Genomic DNA, 21,518 nt, shown 5'->3' on the forward strand with positions numbered 1-21,518 from the left:
GAAAACAGGACATAAATACAGTATAGATTTTGAAAGTACCCACTAATCATAAATAATAGCACTGAACTGTTAGGTAAGTGAGAAATAAACTTTTATTGTGTTAAGTCACAGAAAGTTTGGGGTGAGTTTTTTACAACAGCTTGTGCTACTCTAACTAATAAAACTAATAAAGGGGTAATAGGGTATACAATAGCAACATCTGCTTTAAAAAAAAATAACCCTTTTGCACACCAGCAATAAAAATCAGAGCATTTAACTGAAAAAAAAATAGCATTAATATGAAAAGAGTAAGGGTTCCAGACAATTCAGACACAGAACACTGAATAGAGATTGGTTCTGCCACTACCAGAACTTAAAAGTAAAACGGTAAATAAAATCATAATGAACTAGCATAGCAATAACAAATAAGTGAATGGAAAATTGTACAGAGTCCAGAAACAGACTCAAGCTATGTTATATGGATGGCAGCAGAACCGACTTTCCAAAGGGGAAAAACTAAAAACATTTTCCTCACACCAAACAATTCAGATATATTAAAGACTTACACGTAGAAACAAAACTTTCACACATATAAAACCAATTCTTTTAAAACATATGATCTCCTCCAGAATGTCTTATCAAAGGATGCACCCCACTCATACTGGCCATTTATTTTTATATTCACCCACAGAACCTTATGCCTCATTCTATAAAAAACTCTGTGTTCGGGGCGCCTGGGTGGCTCAGTCCGTTAAGCGGCCGACTTCGGCTCAGGTCATGATCTCGCGGTCCGTGAGTTCGAGCCCCACGTCGGGCTCTGTGCTGACAGCTCAGAACCTGGAGCCTGTTTCAGATTCTGTGTCTCCCTCTCTCTCTGACCCTCCCCCGTTCATGCTCTGTCTCTCTCTGTCTCAAAAATAAATAAACATTAAAAAAAAATTAAAAAAACAACAACAACAAAAAAACCTCTGTGTTTAAGTCTATAAGCTCTGTAAAGTTAGGAACACACAAACACATATCTCAATGAGTACTTTATCCACCATATTTAGCATAATTTCAGAAATGTATTAAGACTAGAAACAAGGCATAAATATTGTAAAATGCACTAAAGAAACAAAACAGAGACTGAAGTTTAGGGGAACTAGGGCTGACAAACAAGATTATGCAGGTTTCTCTATAGCCAATGTGATCTGGTGTAAGCCATGAGAAAAAAGTAGAACCATAAAAGGCAGAATTATGAAGAAAGCATTTAAGACTGAAAAATGGTTTTAGCAAAAGTATTTAGGGAAGGAGAATATAAGGTAAATTTGAATAATTAGATGTTTCTGGAGAAGGAAGATAAAAAGTATAAAGGGAAATAAAGCCAGAAATTTATCTAGAGACAAAATTACAGGTTTGATTGAATATGGACCTTCTAAAGGTTTTTAAAGACAAACCTGTAAGTACAACATAATTAGATATAAAAGTAGGAATAAATAAAATAAAAATAGGAATGCTTATAAATAAATGTTTCAAGTAGAAGCCGGGATATTAGGAGCACCTGGGTGGCTCAGTCAGTTGAGCACCCGACTTTGGCTCAGGTCATGATCTTGCGGTTCATGAGTTTGAGCCCCACACTGGGCTTGCTATTATTAGCAAGGCAGAGCCCGATTCAGATCCTCTGTCCCCTTCTCTGTGCCCCTCCCCTACTTGCCCTCTCTCAAAAATAAATAAACATTTTTAAAAGCACCTGGATATTAGAAAGGTCATGATAGTACTTTTATCTAGTTCATATTCAACTCAGTAATATGCATTATACTGGTCACTCCCTAAGATGAAAAAAAGAAAATGAAAAGAGTAACATGGAACTTTATTATATTTCATGTTATGGGAGCAGGGAAATGAGTATTTCTAACATCAGCCTTTTGACAAAAGAAAAAAAGAACAGTGAATACAGATCTTGATTATTTTTAAAAAATAATATCCATAGAGCATATCTGAATCAATCACACTTTTATAAGAGAATCCTCTTATTTGCACTGTCTTGCTCTTTTTATGATTTTAATGCCCAATTCCAAATTTAACCATTAGATAAAGGCAATTTGATAATCCTAAGGATTTCAAATGTTTTATAAATAAGCTAAGAAAATGCATATACAAAGAAAAAGAAATGAGAGCAAAACAAAAAACGAAAGAATCCAAAAACCCAAAAAACAAAAGGCAACCGAAAAAACCAAAAACCAAAAGAACAAAACACAAAGAAATAACAAAAGAAAAGGAAGGTTGTATGAGGTAGGCGTACCCAAAGACAAAGGAATACCAAAGGACTGCTATATTTGTGGGTACTTTGAGCTTGAAAGCTAACACCAAACATGGCGCCAGAGCCCTAAAGAGGGAGATATATTTTGGTAAATCCATTCTAGATGTGTACATTACCACCTATGAAACTCAAGTTCAATTTCAAGACCAAAAGTGCTTGCTATCTCTAATAGTTAGTAACCAACCACCTAGCTCTAAAAAGCAACAGTATCTCTAACCAGAAAATGCATTGGTCAGAAACACACTGAGAAGAAATAACTTCATTCTGAGTGGAAAATTATACCAGTGTTGATGGGGTATTATAAGAATGTCACTATGTGGAAGAAAAGACAAAGAATGAATCCAGCCACAACTGCTTTCATATGCACAGCAAAGATATCCTTTGTTAAAATAAGAGGTTCATCTGTTTTCCCTCAGAGAATGACTTAGGTCTAAAATTGATGTGTGTATCACAAATATTTTCCATAGCAACAGTTCCTAACCAAACAAAGATCTTTTTTAAAAAAGTAAATTCCACGCCCAATGTGGGCCTCAAACTCACAATGGCGAGATCAAGAGTCTGATGTTCTACTGACTGGGCCAGCCAAGAGCCCCCCAAATAAGCATCTTTTATTTAATTTCCTAGATTATTAAACCAGAGAGAAAAGATGAATCCTGGGCTAAACAATGTTAAATGTGTCCTGAAAATCTAACTTGTAGAAAAGACAAATAACACAAAGGCTATTTTAAAAAGTTATTTGCCTTTATATTCTCTTAGAATACTTTCACTTTGAAGATAAAAATAATTTAGTACAATTCAAAAAATATATACTGTGTGCCAGTTATGTGTTGGGTACTAGGCTTATTTCCAGAGATCCAAAATAAGCAACACTTCTGAATGTCAGGTGTCTGGAGGAAAATAAAGCCTGCAAAAAAATGACTTTAACACAATGGGGTAAATCCTATAGAAACACACATGCAGGGGCACCTGGGTGGCTCAGGTGGTTAAGCATCCAACTTGGGCTCAGGTAATGATTTCATGGTTTGTGAGTTTGAGCCTTGCATTGGACTCTGTGCTGACAGCTCAGAGCCTGGAGCTTGCTTTGGATTCTGTGTCTCCCTCTCTCTCTGCCTCTCCCCTGCTAGCTCGCTCGCTCTCTCTCTCTCTCTCTCAAAAATAAACATTAAAAACAATTTTTTAAAGAAACACACAGGTAATAGATATTTAACATCATTTGTAAAGTTCTGTACAAAATCCTTTACACATATATACCTTTTATCTTTAACATTTAGTTATTTCCATTTTCTTAATGGTGTCTTTTGAAGAACAGCTTTTAATTTTGATGAAGTCCAATTTATCAATTTTTTTCTTTTATGGTTGGTGTATTTTGTATACTGAGAAATCTTTGCCTACTCCAAAGCTTCCTGTTTTCCTCCAGAAGATTATGGTTTTACCCTTTAAGTCTAAGATGCATTTTGAATTAATTTTTGCATATAGTATAAGGTTTTTACCTCATATTGACCCTACAGACATCAATTATTGAAAAGATGTCTGTTTCTCCATTGGTGCCTTTGACTATTAATAGGTAAGTCTATTGCTATACTCTTTGTTCTGTTTTATTATTTTATATGCCAGTCTTCATGCCAATACTACATTTTTTTATTACTGTCATTTTATAGCAAGAGTTTAAATTAGGTAGTACAAGTCTTCCAACTCAGTTCCTTTCAAAATTGGATTCACCCTGCCATATTCATTGCAATTCCATATAAATTTTAGACTCCAATTGTCAGTTTCTATCCAAAAGCCCCCTGTGATTTTGGCTGTGATCGAGGTGCAAATATAAATCAATTTGGGGAATATGGGTATGTTAAGGTTTCCTTATTCAAATCATAAACTAGATATATCTCTATTATGTAGGTGTTTTTAATTTTTCTGAGTATATTCTGTAGTTTTTAGAGATCTTATATGATTTTTGTTAAATTTATTCTGAAATACTTTATGTATTCTGATGCCATTATAAATAACATTTTCTAACATCTCAGTTTCCATTTATTTGCTGCCAGTATATGGAAATACAACTGATTTTTATGTATTGCGCTGCTTAGATAATCACATTATCTGTGTATAAAGAATACTGTACTACCTTTTGAATTTCATTCTTTCTTTTCTTGACAAAATTACGTAACTAGGATCTTCAATGTAATTATGAACAGTGGGATAAAAGTGGACATCTTTTTTTTCCATTTATCTATTTAATATATTGTCAAGTTAGCTAATATACAGCATATACAGTGTGCTCTTGGCTTTGGGGGTAGATTCCCATGATTCATCACTTATAAAAATGGACATCATTATATCCTTTGCAATCTTACAGGGAAAGTGTTCAACTTTCATCATTAGGTGCGACGCTAGCTGTGAATTTTTCATTTGTTTTCTTTATTGAACCGAAGAAACTATTTTCTACTCCAAGTAAGTTAAGAGTTTTTATCATGAATGGATGTTGCCTTTTGTCAAAACAGGTTTCTCAATGTACTGATAATTGTATCATTTTTATTCTCTTAATGTAGTGAATTTAATAAATTCATTTTTGATACCTGAACAAACCTTACATTCCATAAATAAGCCTAATTTGGCTGTTAATATGTTACCTTTCTTCTTATGTTAGATTCAATTTTCCAAGACTGTTGGGGACTTTAATGTCAATGTTCATGAGGTAGACTGACTTGTAATATTCTCCTTTTATCATGTCCTTGCCAGATTTAGATGTGGGGCAAATTCTGGTCTCAAAGATGAATTAAGTATTTCCTTCTCTATTTTCTGAAAGAGTTTCTATAAGACTGTTATTATTTCTGGGGTGCCTAGGTGGCTCAGTCGGTTAAGCGTCCGACTTCGGCTCAGGTCATGATCTCAAAGCTTGTGGGTTTGAGTCCTGTGTTGGGCTCTGTGCTGATAGCTCAGAGCCTGGAGACTGCTTCAGATTCTGTGTCTCCCTCTCTCTCTGCCTCTCCCCCACTTGCACTCTCTCTCTCTTAAAAATAAAGATTAAAAAAAATTAAAAAAAAATTATTAATATTTCTTACTTAGACGTTTAGTGTAACTCACCAGTGAAGACATCTGGGCCTGGAGTTTTATTTGTGGAAATGTTTTTGATTATAAATTCAGTATCTTTAATAGATACAGGCTGGTTGATTTTATATTCCTAATTTTGAGCCAGTTCTGATGAACTATTTTTCAAGGAATTGGTCTATTGTACCTAAGTTATCACATTTATTGGTATAAACGTATTCTAAATGTTCATTTAAAAAACACTTTTTTTTAATGTTTGTTTATTTTTGAGATAGAGAGAGAGTATGAGTAGGGGAGGAACAGAGAGAGATGGAGACACAGAATCCGAAGCAGGGTCCAGGCTCTGAGCTGTCAGCACAGAACCTGACGCGGGACTCAAACTCACAAACCATGATATCATGACCTGAGCAGAAGTCAGACGCTTAACTGGCTGAGCCACCCAGGTGCCCCTAAATATTCTTATTGTCTTCTCAAATGTCCTTAGAATCTTGAATGATACCCCTTGTTCCCTCTTTCATTCCAAATATTGTTAATTCTTGTGTCTTCCTTCTTCCTTGGATGAGTCTTGCTAGGGGCCTATCAATTTATTAATTCTCTGACAAACCATGGTTGATTTTGTGAATTTTCTGTGCTGTTTTCTATTTCCTTGATTTTTGCTCTTATCTTTATTATTTCCTCCTTTCTATTTACTTTTGTTTACACTTTGGTCTTTCTTTTTCTAATACTGTAGTGTAGAAACTCAGATAACTGAATTTGTACTTCTTTTCTGATACAGGCATTCAAAAGTGGAAGTTTCCCACTTAAGTACTAGTACAACTATATAACACAAAATTTAACATTTATATTTTCATTAAGTTCAAAATGATTTCTCATAATCCTTATGATTTCTCTGAGCCGTGGTATTTAGAACTGTATTATTTAATTTCCAAACATTTGAGAGCCTTCCCAGATATCTTATTAATTTCTAACTTAATTCCATTGTGGTCAGAGAACAATTCTGACATATTTAGTCTTCTGAAATTTATTAAATTTATTTTTATGGTCCAGCATATGGTCTACCTTGGTGAACATTCCATACATATTCAGAAAACATATATGTCCTTCAGTTGTTGGGTGTACTATTCTATAAATATTAAATAAGTCAAGTTGATAGTCTCAAATAATCTGTATTTTTACTGCCTACTTTTTTTTTTTAACATTTATTTATTATTGAGAGACAGAGAGACACAGAGCATGACAGGGGAGGGGTAGAGAGAGGTAGAATCTGAAGCAGACTCCAGGCTCCCAGGAATCAGCACAGAGCCTGATGCAGGGCTCGAACTCACAAACTGCGAAATCGTGGCCTGAGCCAAAGGTGGTCACCCAACCAACTGAGCCACCCAGGTGCCCCTACTGCTTATTTTTTTATTCACTTACTCTATCAATTTCTGAGAAAGAGGGGTTATAATCTCCAGTGATGACTAAGGGCTATGGATTTGTCTGTTTTTCACATTAGTTCTTTCAGTTTGCCCTTCATGAATTGTGAAGCTCTGTTATTAGGTATATACATTATGTAAAGAACCGCTGTGTCTTTCTAATGAATTGTCTACTTTATCATTATGATAAATCCTCCTTTAATTCAGGAAGACTCTTTGGAAGTCTCCTTCATCTGATATTAATATAGCCATACCAGGTTTCTTTTGGATTACTGTTTACAAGGACCATCTTTTTCCATTCTTTAATTTCAAGATCTGTGTTTATAACAGTATATGTCTTACAGACAACATTGCTTCTTTTTTTAAATTCATTCTGATAATCTCAATCCTTAATGTTTTAGCCCATTTCACTTTGACATAAGTATTGATACACTGAATTTCTATCCATCATACATTTATCCCTTCTATTCTTTGTTGCTCTGTTGTTCCTTTCTTGCCCTTTTTTTTCTGAGTAAATGAAATAATTTTAGTATTATGTTCTATTTCCTCTAGAAATAGAGGAATTTTCAGGGAAGGTTGTTGTTTTTTTTTAATTTCTGTTTTTGTGGTTAACTTTTTGAAGTTGCCTTACAGCTAACAATATGTATCCTTAACTTACCACAGTCCATTAAGATCAGAAATTATAAATCTTCACAACTGATACTTCCTACTTTCTATTTCACAAAGGTAACAACCTTAAAATATAAAGTTTCTCCCCAACCTCTTGTGCTATTATGGTCATATTCCCTTTTATATACATTATAAACTCCACCAAATAATGCTGTTACTTTTGCTTTAAATAGTCGGTTGTCTTTTAAAGAATGATAAAAAAAAAAAGTTTCTATAAATCTCAACTAATTTACCAGGTTTGGTGTTCTTTATTCTTTCCTACCGATTCATGTTCCCATCTGGTTTCATTTCCTCTCAGCTAGAACATCCATTCATAACTTCTTACAGAAGAGTGTGTCTTCTAGAAATGAAGACTTTTCATGTTTGTTTATATGAAAATATCTGTATTTAATCCTAGTTTTTTAAGAGTCTTTTTATTTGGCCATAGAATTCTAGGCTAATAATTTTTTCTCACTACTTTAAAAGAAGCTCCATTTCTTTTGATCTCCAATTTTTTTTTTTGAGAGAGAGAAGGGAGGGCCGGAGAGAGGGGGACATTCTTACATACAAACCATATATATTCATGGGGCAGAGAAAGCACTGTAAAAGCTGAAAAAGAGAGGTACTTTGGGAGCCTTTATCTGTAAAGCTCAATGCTTTACTTGCTACTTAGAGATTATTCCAGTCATTTGAGGCTCTTCACATGAAAAAGATGATTAAGAAGAATGATTTTTTTTTTTAAGAATATGGTTTCTTCTGTTTAGAAGTTACATCTGGGGGCATCTGGGTGGCTCAGTCGGTTGAGCATCTGACTTCGGCTCAGGTTATGATCTCACCGTTCATGGGTCTGAGGTCTGCGCTGACAGCTCGGAGTCTCGAGCCTGCTTCACATTCTGTCTCTCTCTCTCTCTCTCTATGTCTCTCTCTCTCTGTCCCTCCTCCACTTGTGCTCGCACCCTCTCTCAAAAGTAAATAAATAAACATTTAAAAAAAAAAAGTTACACCTGACTCTAAATGGCAAAAAAGTGGATTAAGGCTTTAAGGGAGGAGAAAGGCATGGGATATTTGGGGTTATTTGTAACTGATTCCAATTCAGGTCACAAGAAAATAAAAAGATTTGAGAAAAACATTTGTAATACACATGCCGTTTTGTGAGAAGCTGAGCATCATGATCAAAGTTTAGGAGCAGAAAGAGGTAAAAAATTCTAATAATTACTACATCCATTAAAGCCATTTCTTCCACTGTTCTATAACAACTTAGAGCCCCAAGTAAACTATCAGTCTGATGAGGAAAGACGCCAGTAACAGTTAAGATCATTCCATAAGGTGGGTATATAAGTGAGCTGGAGATCAGGGCTGAAAAAAAGGGGGCAAAATTAAGGAGTTAATCAAGACTAGAGAGGAAAACCCAAAGTCCCAAGGGATAGTTGATTATAGACACACATCCTGCTTTATCATTTCAACAAGGATGGGTCCCACCAGTGTTGTTGATGGTTATGCTATACAACATACTTTGTTTCCTTTTTCAATTCAAGTATAGGAAATTTTTATATTTATGTGATTTCCTAAAGAATATTTAAACTTCTGTATTTTAGGCCGCTGTGAAAAATGCTTCCAACTTCACCATAAGTCTTTTATCATAGGTCTACTGCTTCCAAGATAGGCATCTGATGGAACCATAGATAAATGTGGCTTTGCAAAAAGTACACATATTCTTATGTAACTTAGAATGCACTTCAATTGGTTACTAGGGTATAATTGTTCCTGGGATATAATTTGTGTAACTCCCCAATTTTGTGGTTAATTTGGAAGATTGTCATCAATTTCCAAATGGGATTTTTTTTTTATGTCAGCAACTTTACGATAAATTTAAAAATGAAATACTACAGGGTATCAGAATAAAAATAATTAGTAATACAAAAATAATTTATAACACAAACTAATTTTAATTATTCAAGGTATAACAGATTAACACCTAACCTATACTAGCCCCAAAGTATTAGACAAAAAAGCCTGGACTCTTTTGAGTAACCATTTTCTATAGCTTAAATTCTAAACATATTCTATTTTTCTCACTTAAAAGGCAAAGATTCTTTAAATGTCAGAACTTAGATTATATTATTGGACTCCTTCTAGGTACATGCAAAAATTTATTTTATTTGTGGGAAGTCAGATCTTTCTTTAGCCAAAAGGCATCTCAAGAGTATATAATTTAGCCCCAGAAGTTTGAATTTCTCTGCCAACTTTACTAATGGAATGCTACTTATCAAACAACTCTGGATTCTCAAAGAAACTAAAGAGGTTTTCCACCACTTCCCGAAATAAACCTGTTCTCAGGGTAGTCATATTCATAGTTTAATAAAAATTTTTATTAAAAATGAAAAATTAGTCTTTTTATTCATAGTACTGACATAAGGTGAGACAGCAGCAGGAGTATGAGTGTGAGGCAGCAGAGGATGAACCATATCTAGATCTTACTACTCAAACTCATGACCTGAATTGATACCTAGCATTTATTATGGTTATAAGCATTGTTATTTTATTATTTTTTCCCTTCTCCAATTCATCCTTCATTTCTTAGGGAAAGAGACTAATATAAAAGCAGAATAAAAAAATAATGGCTAACAAAACCACAGCATAAGTAAATGAAGAACCAACATGGGATCTGCCAATAAAAATGCTCCTTTCAAAGCTGGCTAACCAACTCAAATGTTTCTACTGACTCATTGGCATGCTACCAAGTGAACAGTTTCATATGTCTCCCAAAACTCATGGCCACCATTTGTTTGTAACAGATGCTCAAAAATTACAATCATAAATTCTAGGGTTGGAAAAGAACGATTAGGTCATTCCATTTGGTCTGATGTGGTCAGGATTATTGCAAAAAACTAGACTATTCTAGCGCTTTGCTAACAAATTTTCTGTATTTTTTTATATATACAGGCCGGCTGCCTTCTTCTCAGGGGAGACTTTTCTTACTCTAGATTTGAAGTCACACATATGCATGTTTCAGTCTCTTGTACATCGCATTCCTCTCATATTTCTTCTGCATTTCAAGTTCTCTGGTTATAGTGAACAATTCTTTTCATGTATTCAATGATCAATAATTAAACACTGTAAACATTTAAAATGTGGTGGGTCCTGCCATGATTACAGTGAAGAATCTGGTTGTCACTGTCAATATCCACAGGTAAGGTTATTGCCTTTTTCCTTTTTAATTTCTTATTTTATTGTCATGAAAATTCTATGAAGCAGAAGCAATTATTTTTGCCATTTTTTTAATATTCATTTTTGAGAGAGAGAGTGCAAGTGGGGAGGGGCAGAGAGAGAGGGAGACACAGAATCTGAAGCAGGCTCCAGGCTCTGAGCTGTCAGCACAAAGCCCGATGTGGAGCTCGAATGCACAAACAGTGAGATCACGACCTAAGCCGAAGTTGGACACTTAACTGACTGAGCCACCCAGGTGCCCCATTACTTGCCATTTTAAAAATGAGCAGATTGAAGCACCAAGAGGTTAAAAACTTGCTGAAGTCATAGAGCTAATAAGTTCTGATTCAGGCTCTTTTATTCCAGGAAGTATGTTCTTCCTAGTTGCCACAAGTAATTAGAGGCAGATATCATGTAGAACTAGTTGGATGTAGTAAATATCTTACAAATTGACAAAAGAATGAAGTAAATTCTGAGCAAAGTTGTAGAAACTGAGATAAGCTCAAATGAGGACAGATTAGCAGAACTTGCTCAACATATGGAGAAAAGGAGTCCAGAATATAGCAGAAGAAAGGCTATTGTCTTGGTTAGCTATACAGTGAAAACGAATCAAAAGCTCACTGCATTAGAACCCACTATATGTCAACCATAGTGTTTTGTGTACAATTATACTTAGGTTGTAGTTTTCAACTGAGGTTTTATGAATCATTTATAAGTATGCCATACTTTGGAAATCTACATTTTTAAAATTTATTTATTGAGGGGGGCGGGGAAGAAAAAGAACAAGCAGGGGACGGGCAGAGAGAGAGGGGGACAGAAGATCTGAAGCAGGCCCCATGCTGACAGCGGAGTCCTATGCAGGGCTTAAAACTCACGAACTGTGAGATCATGACCCAAGCGAAGTCAGCCGCTTAACCAACTGAGCCACCCAGGTGCCTCTGGAAATTTACATTAAAAAAAAAAAATAGGGAATTCAATTCACTGTTCTAGGGGAAAGAATAAAATACCTGCTGCCTCACAGACTTGGTAGTGCCATGTGGGTTGGCTTACAGGGCAGTGCAAACAGAGAGGATCTGCTAATAAAACCTCCACTCTCTTAACAATATTTGGATAGAGGATTAGGTTTAATGTGCTGAGAGAACTTATTAAAAGGAAGGTATTAAACAACAATTTTACTAACATATGAACTAAAAGACAACAAGGGGAAATTTAAGTGCAAATTAAAGCAAGGACTACTTTTAGAACTTTATGTTGGCAAATCCGCATGACACAAAACTTATGAAAAAACTGACTAAGAACATCATGATACCACAGAATATATTCTGAGCAATGGAAGAAGGTGATTTAAAAGATAGAGGTCATGGGGCACCTGGGTGGCTCAGTCGGTTAAGCGGCTGACTACGGCTCAGGTCATGATCTCGTGGTCTGTGAGTTCGAGCCCCGCATCGGGCTCTGTGCCGACAGCTCAAAGCCTGGAGCCTGTTTCAGACTCTGTGTCTCCCTCTCTCTGACCCTCCCCCATTCATGCTCTGTCTCTCTCTGTCTCAAAAATAAATAAACATTAAAAAAAATTAAAAAAAAAAAAAGATAGGTCATATAAGGGTGCCTAGGTGGCTCAGGTGGTTGAGGGTCCAACTTTTAGCTCAGGTCATGATCTCACGGTTCATGAGTTCAAGCTCTGCATCGGGCTCTGTGCTGACAGCTCAGTCTGGAGCCTGCTTCAGACTCTCTCTCTGCCCCTCCCCTGCTCACGCGCGTGCTCTCTGTCTCTAAAAATAAATAAACATTAAAAAAAAAGAGAGGTCATCTACCAGAGCCAGGTTTTAGCCCTTTATTTCTAGAACTTTCATTTAATGTGTACTAAATTTCAATACTACTTACAAATTTCTCTACATACTTTAATCTTTTATGCCTGTCTTATTATGTGAGTGCTTGACATCACCAAAAATAGTTTTGCTAATCACAGTATTTTTCAGAAATGTAATCTCTGACCTGCTTTGGAAAGTGAAGTTCAAAACAGAGTGTAGCACTGTGGTACCAAAAAAGAAAAAAAAAATGACAACTTCTTTTTCATAGCTTGAAGTCAAACATTCTTTTACAACTTCTTTCATGTCTTTGCAAGGTCCTAATTATTAATAAAGGAAAATTTCTATACAAATACATCACTATTTTGCTATATACAGATTTGTACTTAGTAGGAAAGATCTGACAGGTGAAGTCAAGTACATGGAGACAACAAAACAAAACTTACACACTGTTACTTTAGTGAGGGCTGTTTCTGCTTTGGAAGATCACATGTGATACTTGGTTTTCCACAACATTATATCCATCATTCGTCCATTTCCTTAATTACTTTGGGCTCTGATTTAATTTGCTTCTCAATTCCTACCATGTTTTCAGTAATGGGTCCCAGATCTCTTAAACTCAAATGAGTATGCTTTATCACCAAAAGTTACCTCTATTATTCCATCTCCAAAATATCAGGTTTTGAATTTTAACCACCAGTGACAAAAAACTTGTCTTATATTTCCTTCACTAACTGCTCCCTAAGAAGCATATTCACAAACTTTTATTCTCCTGATGATACTCAGAACCCTAACTTCTCTCTCCATTCTCCCAAGCATGTCGATTTATTTCTGGCTTCAAGTATGCATCACTTCCAAGAGCAGGTCACCTGTAATGCTTTTCTAAAAGGTTAGAATCTCTTAACATTGCACTGTGGTCTAAAAATCCATAAATGCAGGTGACACCACAAGAATTTCTTCCTTGACTCTTATGTTGCTATCAGAATATCACATGTGCCGTGGAAAATTCACACTAAGGTATAATGGTAAGGTCCTCTTCTAGTCTATAATTTGGATATTAGCCTAAAGCAGAAGTTTGTTTATCGTAGGTCAAAGAGACCCAGTATTTATGGAGAGAAGAAGAAACTAATAGAAAGTGAGCACAGATTATATGAGAGAAAATTAACAAAGGAAGGCTGCAGAGCTGTGGACCTGGGCTTAAAATCTGTGACAGAGACCAGAAGCTGCCCAGACAGCTGCCAGAAGCTGCTGAAGGAGAGAGAATATCTCTTCCGAAATAGAAGGGAAGACAACAAAAATACAGGTAGCTGTTGAGGTAAAGAAGGTAACCGAGCTATCCCAGGATAAATTTTTCATAAAACCTGGGAGCAGGATGATGACGCAGAGGTGAAGGTTGGGAATAATAAAGGAGAAAGTACTACTGAACTCTCAAAAGAGAGATATTTGTTTTAAAGAGAAAGAAACCAGAGCTCCAAAGTTCACAATGAAGGAAAAGAAGCATCTATTGTGTACCAGCAGACATGCACATGCTTCACTACAGATTATCTCAGGAGACTAGTAGGAAAATGATGTACAGCAAAGTTCTGTTAAAACTGACGACTTTGTAAAAATTGACTGGAGAATGTGGCAAACTATTAGCTCCTAAATATGGAGGATAAGTACATACGGGCTCATTATACTATTCTCTCTACTTTTACATACTTTCAGAAGTGGTTATAATAAAAAATGTTTTAAAAAAGTCCCTAGCTATCAGGTGACCTCAGAACCAACAGTCATGTTCCTCAGTAAACTCAAAAATAATGGCTGAATTTTCCATACAATTTTAGAAATTTCAGAGATGCAACTGGATATGGTTACACACACACACACACACACACACACACACACACACACACACGAGGACTTTAAAATTCAATGAAGAGGCAAAAATAATTCTATTTTGACCAGAATTTGTTCCAAATTTGTTCTAGGGAAAAATACAAGTTTACATTAAAATTAAGCTAAATGTGTTAGGAGTAATAAGTAGGGCCAGAGGATGAAAGTAATGAGAAACAGGTTTTCTACTATGCATATACCTGAAAAGGAAGATTATAAACACTTACTTCATCTCCAGAACTTCCTCTAAGTGTTTTCTTCTCTCCGCCCGAAGATTGGTCAAATGAGTTTCCTTTTCTGCTAGAGACTGTTGGGTAGAGGACAGCTTTGCTTTCATGGACTCCAGTTCCTGCTTTACTTTCTCCATAGCCATCAGTAACTCCTCCACCTATGGTAAGTATGGAAAAAAAAAAACCTGAACATTTTGATTAATTAAAGACAGAGGAGCAAAGTAACGGGCAATTCCTGGGTCTACAAATTACAAACACACACACACATCAAAAATTCTGTCCTCTTTCTGGATCAAACAAATATATTAAGAATATACCAGGTAAAGAAATAAATCTCTGGTCTTCCCTCCACTGTAATTCCTTTCAGGTTCACCAAAAAGAACTTCATTTCCTTTTTGATAAACACAATTGCATACAAGGCATCAGTTCAAGAAGTCACACTCTGCCCCAGTCAGTCCCTTTTGAAGATTTGAAGATTTGTGGAAGTGGTCCACAAATACTCATGAAAATAACAGTATAACACAGATAAAAATAGAGGAACAAAATCACAGAAAATATTTCTATAAGGATTTTAAGAAATAAACTTGACTATAATAACATTCAGTATAAACATACATAAGTCATTTTTATTCATCCAAAAATTTTTCTGTTTACACCTTTAAAAAAATTTCTTTTTGAAGAAATAGCTAGAATTCAATCAGACAGTTTCTTGCTCTAAAGCCAGGTAGGTAGAGTTTTCTCAAGGAAGGCAGGAAGAAAAAAAGAAAAATACATAACCACCTAGAGAGAAGACAGAGGAGACCGAATGCTTTAAAAAGATTTGAAAAAAATCCTGAGGGAAAGAAGACAGAACTCTAAAACACAAGGAACTAAGAGAACACAGTATGTACTTCATCCATCTTTTCCACTCAAGCTGGGTGGTGTCCAAATCAGAATTACTTAAATAGACATGTTCATTTTAATTCGGAAGGAAAATATATGCTGGCAAAAATGTGTTAATACCAAAAATCAACCTGAACCAGGTAATCAACCAGCCAACTGCACCAATCACAAGAGTTTATGTCAGGTTGCTGCTTGCCAAGAAATAATTTTGGTGACAACAAGCCTTTTCAGAGGAAGAGGTGGGGGATTTGCCATTCACTGACTCCTACATAAAACCAACTTGTGTGATACTAAAACTGAGAACAGTGTAGAGACAAAACTGCAATATAACAAATCAGAGTTGTTAACAGACCCCAGGATGTTAGTGCCTTATACCCAACCAAAGTTTCCACATTGATTGGTAACAGCTGCTAAACAGTGATAGCAAACAGACACATTTAGTGTTTTGGCACCTGAATCACCTTACTTTGTGCATATTTTCAGAAGTGATCAAGTGAATTCTCAGCTAATAGCTGTGAAAATAACTGTTGTAAGAATATATATGAATTCACATATCTACAAGCTTTACATAAATATAAATCACTATCCACCCTTTAGAAAACTACCAGTAAGGATGATTCCATTTTAATCAGTTTAATTCATGTAAAATCTTATTTAAAACTGAAATGAAATGATATACCAAGGTACGTTCTTGTAACAGAAAATCAGTAATGGACAGCACCCTTTATAGAAGCTCTAATAAAGTGTGGTACGTGTCCATCTATGATGAACTCACCTTAAATCTCAAAAAAATCTCCCTCTCATCTTTCACTACTCCAAGCAAGGCACGGTATCAGTTTCTTATATAATTTAGATATTATGTATATACATAAGCAAGCATATAAAAACAACTTATTCCTCCTTTTCTATACAAAAAGGAAGTCCACTTTATATATACTCTAAAATTTTTGGTAAGCTTTTTATTGAAATACAACACAAATACAGAAAAATCCATAAATGAAAAATCCAACTTGAAGAATTTTCTCTAAGTTGAACACACCTGTGTAATCAGAACACAGACTTATAAACAGAATATGAAGAGTTCCCCAAAAACGCATCTCATATCCCCTTTCCAGATGAAGAGTAGCCATTATTCTAGCATTCTACCTTAGTATTGCTTATTCGTTTATACAAATGGAATTACACAGAATGTAATTTTAAGTACAGATTTTCTTCACTCATGTGTTATGTCTATGAGATAGGAATTCCACTGTGTGAAAATAGCAAAATTTACTGAAGGAACTTTTGATTATAAAAAAAAAAACAAAACTTTTTTCCAGTTTTACGGAGAAATAATTGACATACATCAATCCCTGTGTAGTATTAAGGCACACAGCATGATGGTTTGATTTACATATTTATATGTGAAATGATTACAATAGGGTCAGCTAACATGTATCGTCACATATAAATACAATAAAAAGAAAAGAATGAAAAAAACTAATTTCCTTCTTTTGAAATTTTTTTAATGTGTATTTATTTTTGAGAGAGAGAGAAACAGAGTGTAAGCAAGGGAGGGGAAGTGAGGGAGGGAGACACAGAATCTGAAGTATGCTCCAGGCTCTGAGACATCAGCACAGAGCCTCACACGGGGCTTGAACCCGCGAACTGCAAGATCATGACATGAGCCGTAGTCAGATGCTTAACCGACTGAGCCACCCAGGTGCCCCGATTTCTTCCTTTTGACGAGAACTCTTAGGATTTGCTCTCTTAACAACATTCCTACATTTATCATAGAACACTATTAGCTATAGTCATCATGTTGTACACTACATCCCTACTACTTATTTTATCTTATAACTGGAAGCTTGTGCTTTTTGACTACCTTCCTCCACATCACACTCATCCCACCTCCTACCTCTGGTAACAAGACTCATGTCTTTTTCTGTGAGTGTGTATTCATTTTGTTTTGTTTGAAATTTCACATATAAGTTAAGATAACACAGTATTTGTCTTTCTCTAATTTATTTCACTTAGCATAATACCTGGAAGGTAGGTATATCCATATTTTAATTTTTTAAATTAAAAATAATTTAAAAACTAGTTTTTAATATTAATGGGGTTTAGCTAACTAATTTTTTTCATTTATATTTCTCTTACATTCAGAGCTTTTTGTATACTGGATAAGAAAATTTTGTCTACCACAAGATCATGGAAAGATTCTTTCTTCTAAATCTTTTATTAAATTACATGTTTCACATTTAGAGGTACAATATATATGCAACTGAATAAATACAGTTGCATGGTCAAATATTATTTTTATCAATTTGGATATCCAACTAAGCACTCTGAACAGTAGGAGGACTTTTACAGCCACGATAGTAAGGCACTTTCAGCCTACTGGCAAAAGATCTGAAATTAGTGAAAACTACTTACAAACTGTAGAAAAGATAATTTGACAATGCTTCATATTGTTCATAAACACCTTAAAATTTAATGAATTAGCAATGTGAAATGTTATATGTATATAAAAAAGGAATATGTATATATTCCAGAACCAAGAGCAATACACCCATCTATATACTCACTATCCTTTATACTTTATATCTTTTATACTCACTAGCTTTATAAGTGCAATTATCCAACTGTATCCCCCAAGTCCCCTATGATAGGTCATTACTATTCTTTTCTTTTTTTTAACGTTTATTTATTATTGAGAGACAGCGAGAGACACAGCATGAGCAGGGGAGGGGAAGGGGGAGAGGGAGACACAGAATCCGAAGCAGGTTCCAGGCTCCGAGCTGTCAGCACAGAGCCCGACGTGGGCTCCAACTCACGAACCGCAAGATCATGACCTGAGCCGAAGTTGGATGCTTAGCCAACTGAGCCACTCAGGCACTCTGGTCATTACCATTCTTAATTTGTTACTTAATCTCTTCCATTTCTTTATTTTTGCCTTTCATATGTATTTAAAAATAAATCACTGCTTTATTCTATTAGTTTATGAACACTGTATAAATGGAACCTCCTGACTTCATTTCATCCAACATTATGTTTTTTCATGTAAAAAAGGGACCTATTCTATGTGTGTATTTCTGAACCAAAAGGACAACATACACCTATATAATTCACCACTCAGGAATTAAAAGCAATGAGAGCCAACAACTTTGAATACCACAGCACCCAGGCTATAGTTTCCCACTAAACTGAAAGGGCTCCTTAAAAATACAGCTGATTCTAGATTTGGGCAAGAAATGTACAAAAGGTGAACTTTACACAATTTAGGCCAGAAAGCAAGAGAAATGGGAATCATGGCAAAAAGGGATCATGACACAGAAATCCTTATGAGAAAACAAGAAAAATATATCACAAGAAAGGAAACTACATAAGAATATACCTTCTGAATACAGAAGGTATTCAAAAACTAAAATCAAACTAAAATACTAAAAAATCAAACCCAGTAAGATCTAAAAATTGAGATTTATCCTAAGAATGCAAGGTTGGTTTAACACATAAAAAATAAATGCAATAAACCATATTAATAGAATATAGGACAAAAACACCATATGATTATCTAAGTAGATGTAGAAAAAAAGCATTTGGCAAGTTCTAACAACCTTTCATAACAGAAACAGTCAAGAAATTACAAAGAACCTTTCTTTGGGTGCTTGGGTGACTCAATCAGTTAAGCATCCGACTCCTGATTTTGGCTCAGGTCATGGTCTCATGGTTGTGAGATCAAGCCCCATATTCGGCTCCTTCCTAGGTGTGGAGCCTGCTTAAGATTTTCTCTCTTGTTCTGCCTCCCAACACCTCTGCCTCTACACACGCTCTCTCAAAAACAAACAAACAAACAAAAAACAAAAACAAAAAAAAACCCAAAAAACAAACACTTTCTCAGCCTGATAAAGGGCATTTATGAAAAACCCACAGATAATATACTCTTTAATGATGAAAAACGTAATGCTTTCCCTCTAAGGCCAGCACCAAGAACAAGACTAGAAAGAATGTCCTTTCTCACCATTTCTGTTTAATATTATACTAGAAGTAATAGCCAGGGAAATTAGAATACACAAAAAATTAAAAGGCACCCATGTTGGAAAGGAAGACAAAACTTTTTCTGGTTGAAAATGACATAATCTTATATAGTGAAAAATGCTAAGAAATCCTCTAAAAAATTATAATCAACAAGTATACAAAAGTTGCAGAATACAAGATCAATACACAAAAATCAATGGTCTATCCATACATAAGCAACAAACATTCCAAAAATGAAATTAAGAAAACAATTCCATTTAAAATAGCATCAGAAAATGGGGCGCCTGGGTGGCTCAGTCGGTTAAGCATCCGACTTTGGCCCAGGTCATGATCTTGTGGTTTGTGAGTTCGAGCCCCGCATCAGGCTCTGTGCTAACAGCTCAGAGCCTGGAGCCTGCTTTGGATTCTGTGTCTCCTTCTCTCTCTGCCCCTCCCCCCTTGTGCTCTGTCTCTATCGAAAATAAATAAATGTAAAAAAAAATTTTTTTAAATAGCATCAAAAAGAAGGAAATAGCTAGGTATAAATTTAATTTTTAAAATGCATAACATGTATAGTGAAAATTCTAAAAGATTACTGCAAGAAATTAAAGAAGATTTAAATAAATGGAAAAACATCACATTCACCAATTGAAAGACTTAATATTGTTAAAATGACAATACTCCCCAAAATGATCCACAGGTTCACCATAATCCCTATCAAAACTCTGTCTTTTTTTGCAGAAAGTGACAAGTTGATCCTAAAATCCACATGAAAATGAAAGGGAGCCAGAATAAGAAAAGTTATCTTGAAAAAAATAAAATAAAATTGGGAGACTCTTACTTCTTGACTTCAAAACTTACTACAAAACTTCAAGGTAGTGTCGGCATAAGAATGGAAAAAGAGATAAAAAAAAAAAAAAGAACTGAGAGTCAAGAAATAAACCCTGTTATGGGAATATGATTTGACAAGAGTGTAAAGGCAATTCAATGAGGAAAGGATATTCTTTTGACTCAAAGGTGCTTGGACAACTGCCATATTGCTTAACATTTTTAATTTTCCATGCCATTAGCTTCATGACAAAATTGAGTCACATATCCTATATCCTATAGAATGCCCACATACTGGGTTCAGATGGTTATTTTTTCTATGGTGCTATTTATGCTGTTCCTCTTGTTTTCATGTTTCCTATAAAATGAAAGTTATATCTAAAGTCTTCATTAGATTGAGATTCAATTTGTCTTTTTAACAACAGTACTCCACAAATAAAGTTGTGTACTTCATGTTATAGCATATGAAGAGACACATAATGGTTCTCCAACTTTTAGCAACAACATTGATCATTGGGTGCAGATAGCAATAACCTGATTTCCTCTTTATAAATTTCTCAAGAAATATTTTATCAAGTTCTTTCATCACTTCAATAATAACCAGTATGGTTAAACATGTTTCATTTGTTTAGGGACCATATGTGCTGCTGCTTCTTTGCCACTCAAATCTTTGCCCCTCCCCCTGCCTCCACTGGCTTTTCTTATTCTCGTTGATTTGGAGGAATTTTAAACATATATTCTCAGAAACCAACATTTCATCAATTAAATATTTAGGAAATTACTTCTCCCACTTTGTACACTATGTGTTCCTTTTCATTATGGTATCTCTGTATGATCAAAAATATCTTAATATAAACAAATTCATTAAGCCTTTAAGATTTGTGACATTTACATCCTGTTTAAGAAATCCTTCTTCTACCCAGGGTCATACGATATTCCCCACTTTTATACTGCCTTCAGTAGACTGAATTAGCGGTCCCAATTATTCATTACACTACACTATTAGTATTCATCCACATCCTTCCCATAGTATCATGATGGGCAGAGTATACTGCCTTTAATGACCCTTATTCTGGCTTGGCAATATAACTTGCTTAGGCCATTGGGATGGCAACTCAGACACAAGCTGAGGCTCTTCATACATGTAGCTAGGTTGTAGTTCTACCGCTGCCAAAAAAACCCAACATTCTGAGTAGCTGCTACCTTTCAGTTGGGTCCTAGAAAGAGCCACGTAGGCACGGCCAACCCAGTCAAGGACTAAAGCAAAGCCAACTCTACTAACCTTCCAATCTTTGTGATTAAGAAATAA

General features: G+C 35.2%; 1 protein-coding gene across 6 annotated transcripts in view; it reads right to left on the reverse strand.

The window, feature by feature from the left end:
- Window positions 1-21,518, reverse strand: part of ERC1 (ELKS/RAB6-interacting/CAST family member 1) — a 532,268-nt gene that overhangs the window by 223,147 nt on the left and 287,603 nt on the right. For all 6 annotated transcript variants that reach the window (XM_047866436.1, XM_047866437.1, XM_047866435.1 and 3 more), the window contains one exon: window positions 14,501-14,661. In XM_047866436.1, coding sequence (XP_047722392.1) covers window positions 14,501-14,661 — 161 coding nt within the window. The remainder of the gene's footprint in view (window positions 1-14,500; window positions 14,662-21,518) is intronic.

This window comes from Prionailurus viverrinus, chromosome B4 (genome assembly GCF_022837055.1).
Source record: "Prionailurus viverrinus isolate Anna chromosome B4, UM_Priviv_1.0, whole genome shotgun sequence".
NCBI lineage: Eukaryota > Metazoa > Chordata > Mammalia > Carnivora > Felidae > Prionailurus > Prionailurus viverrinus.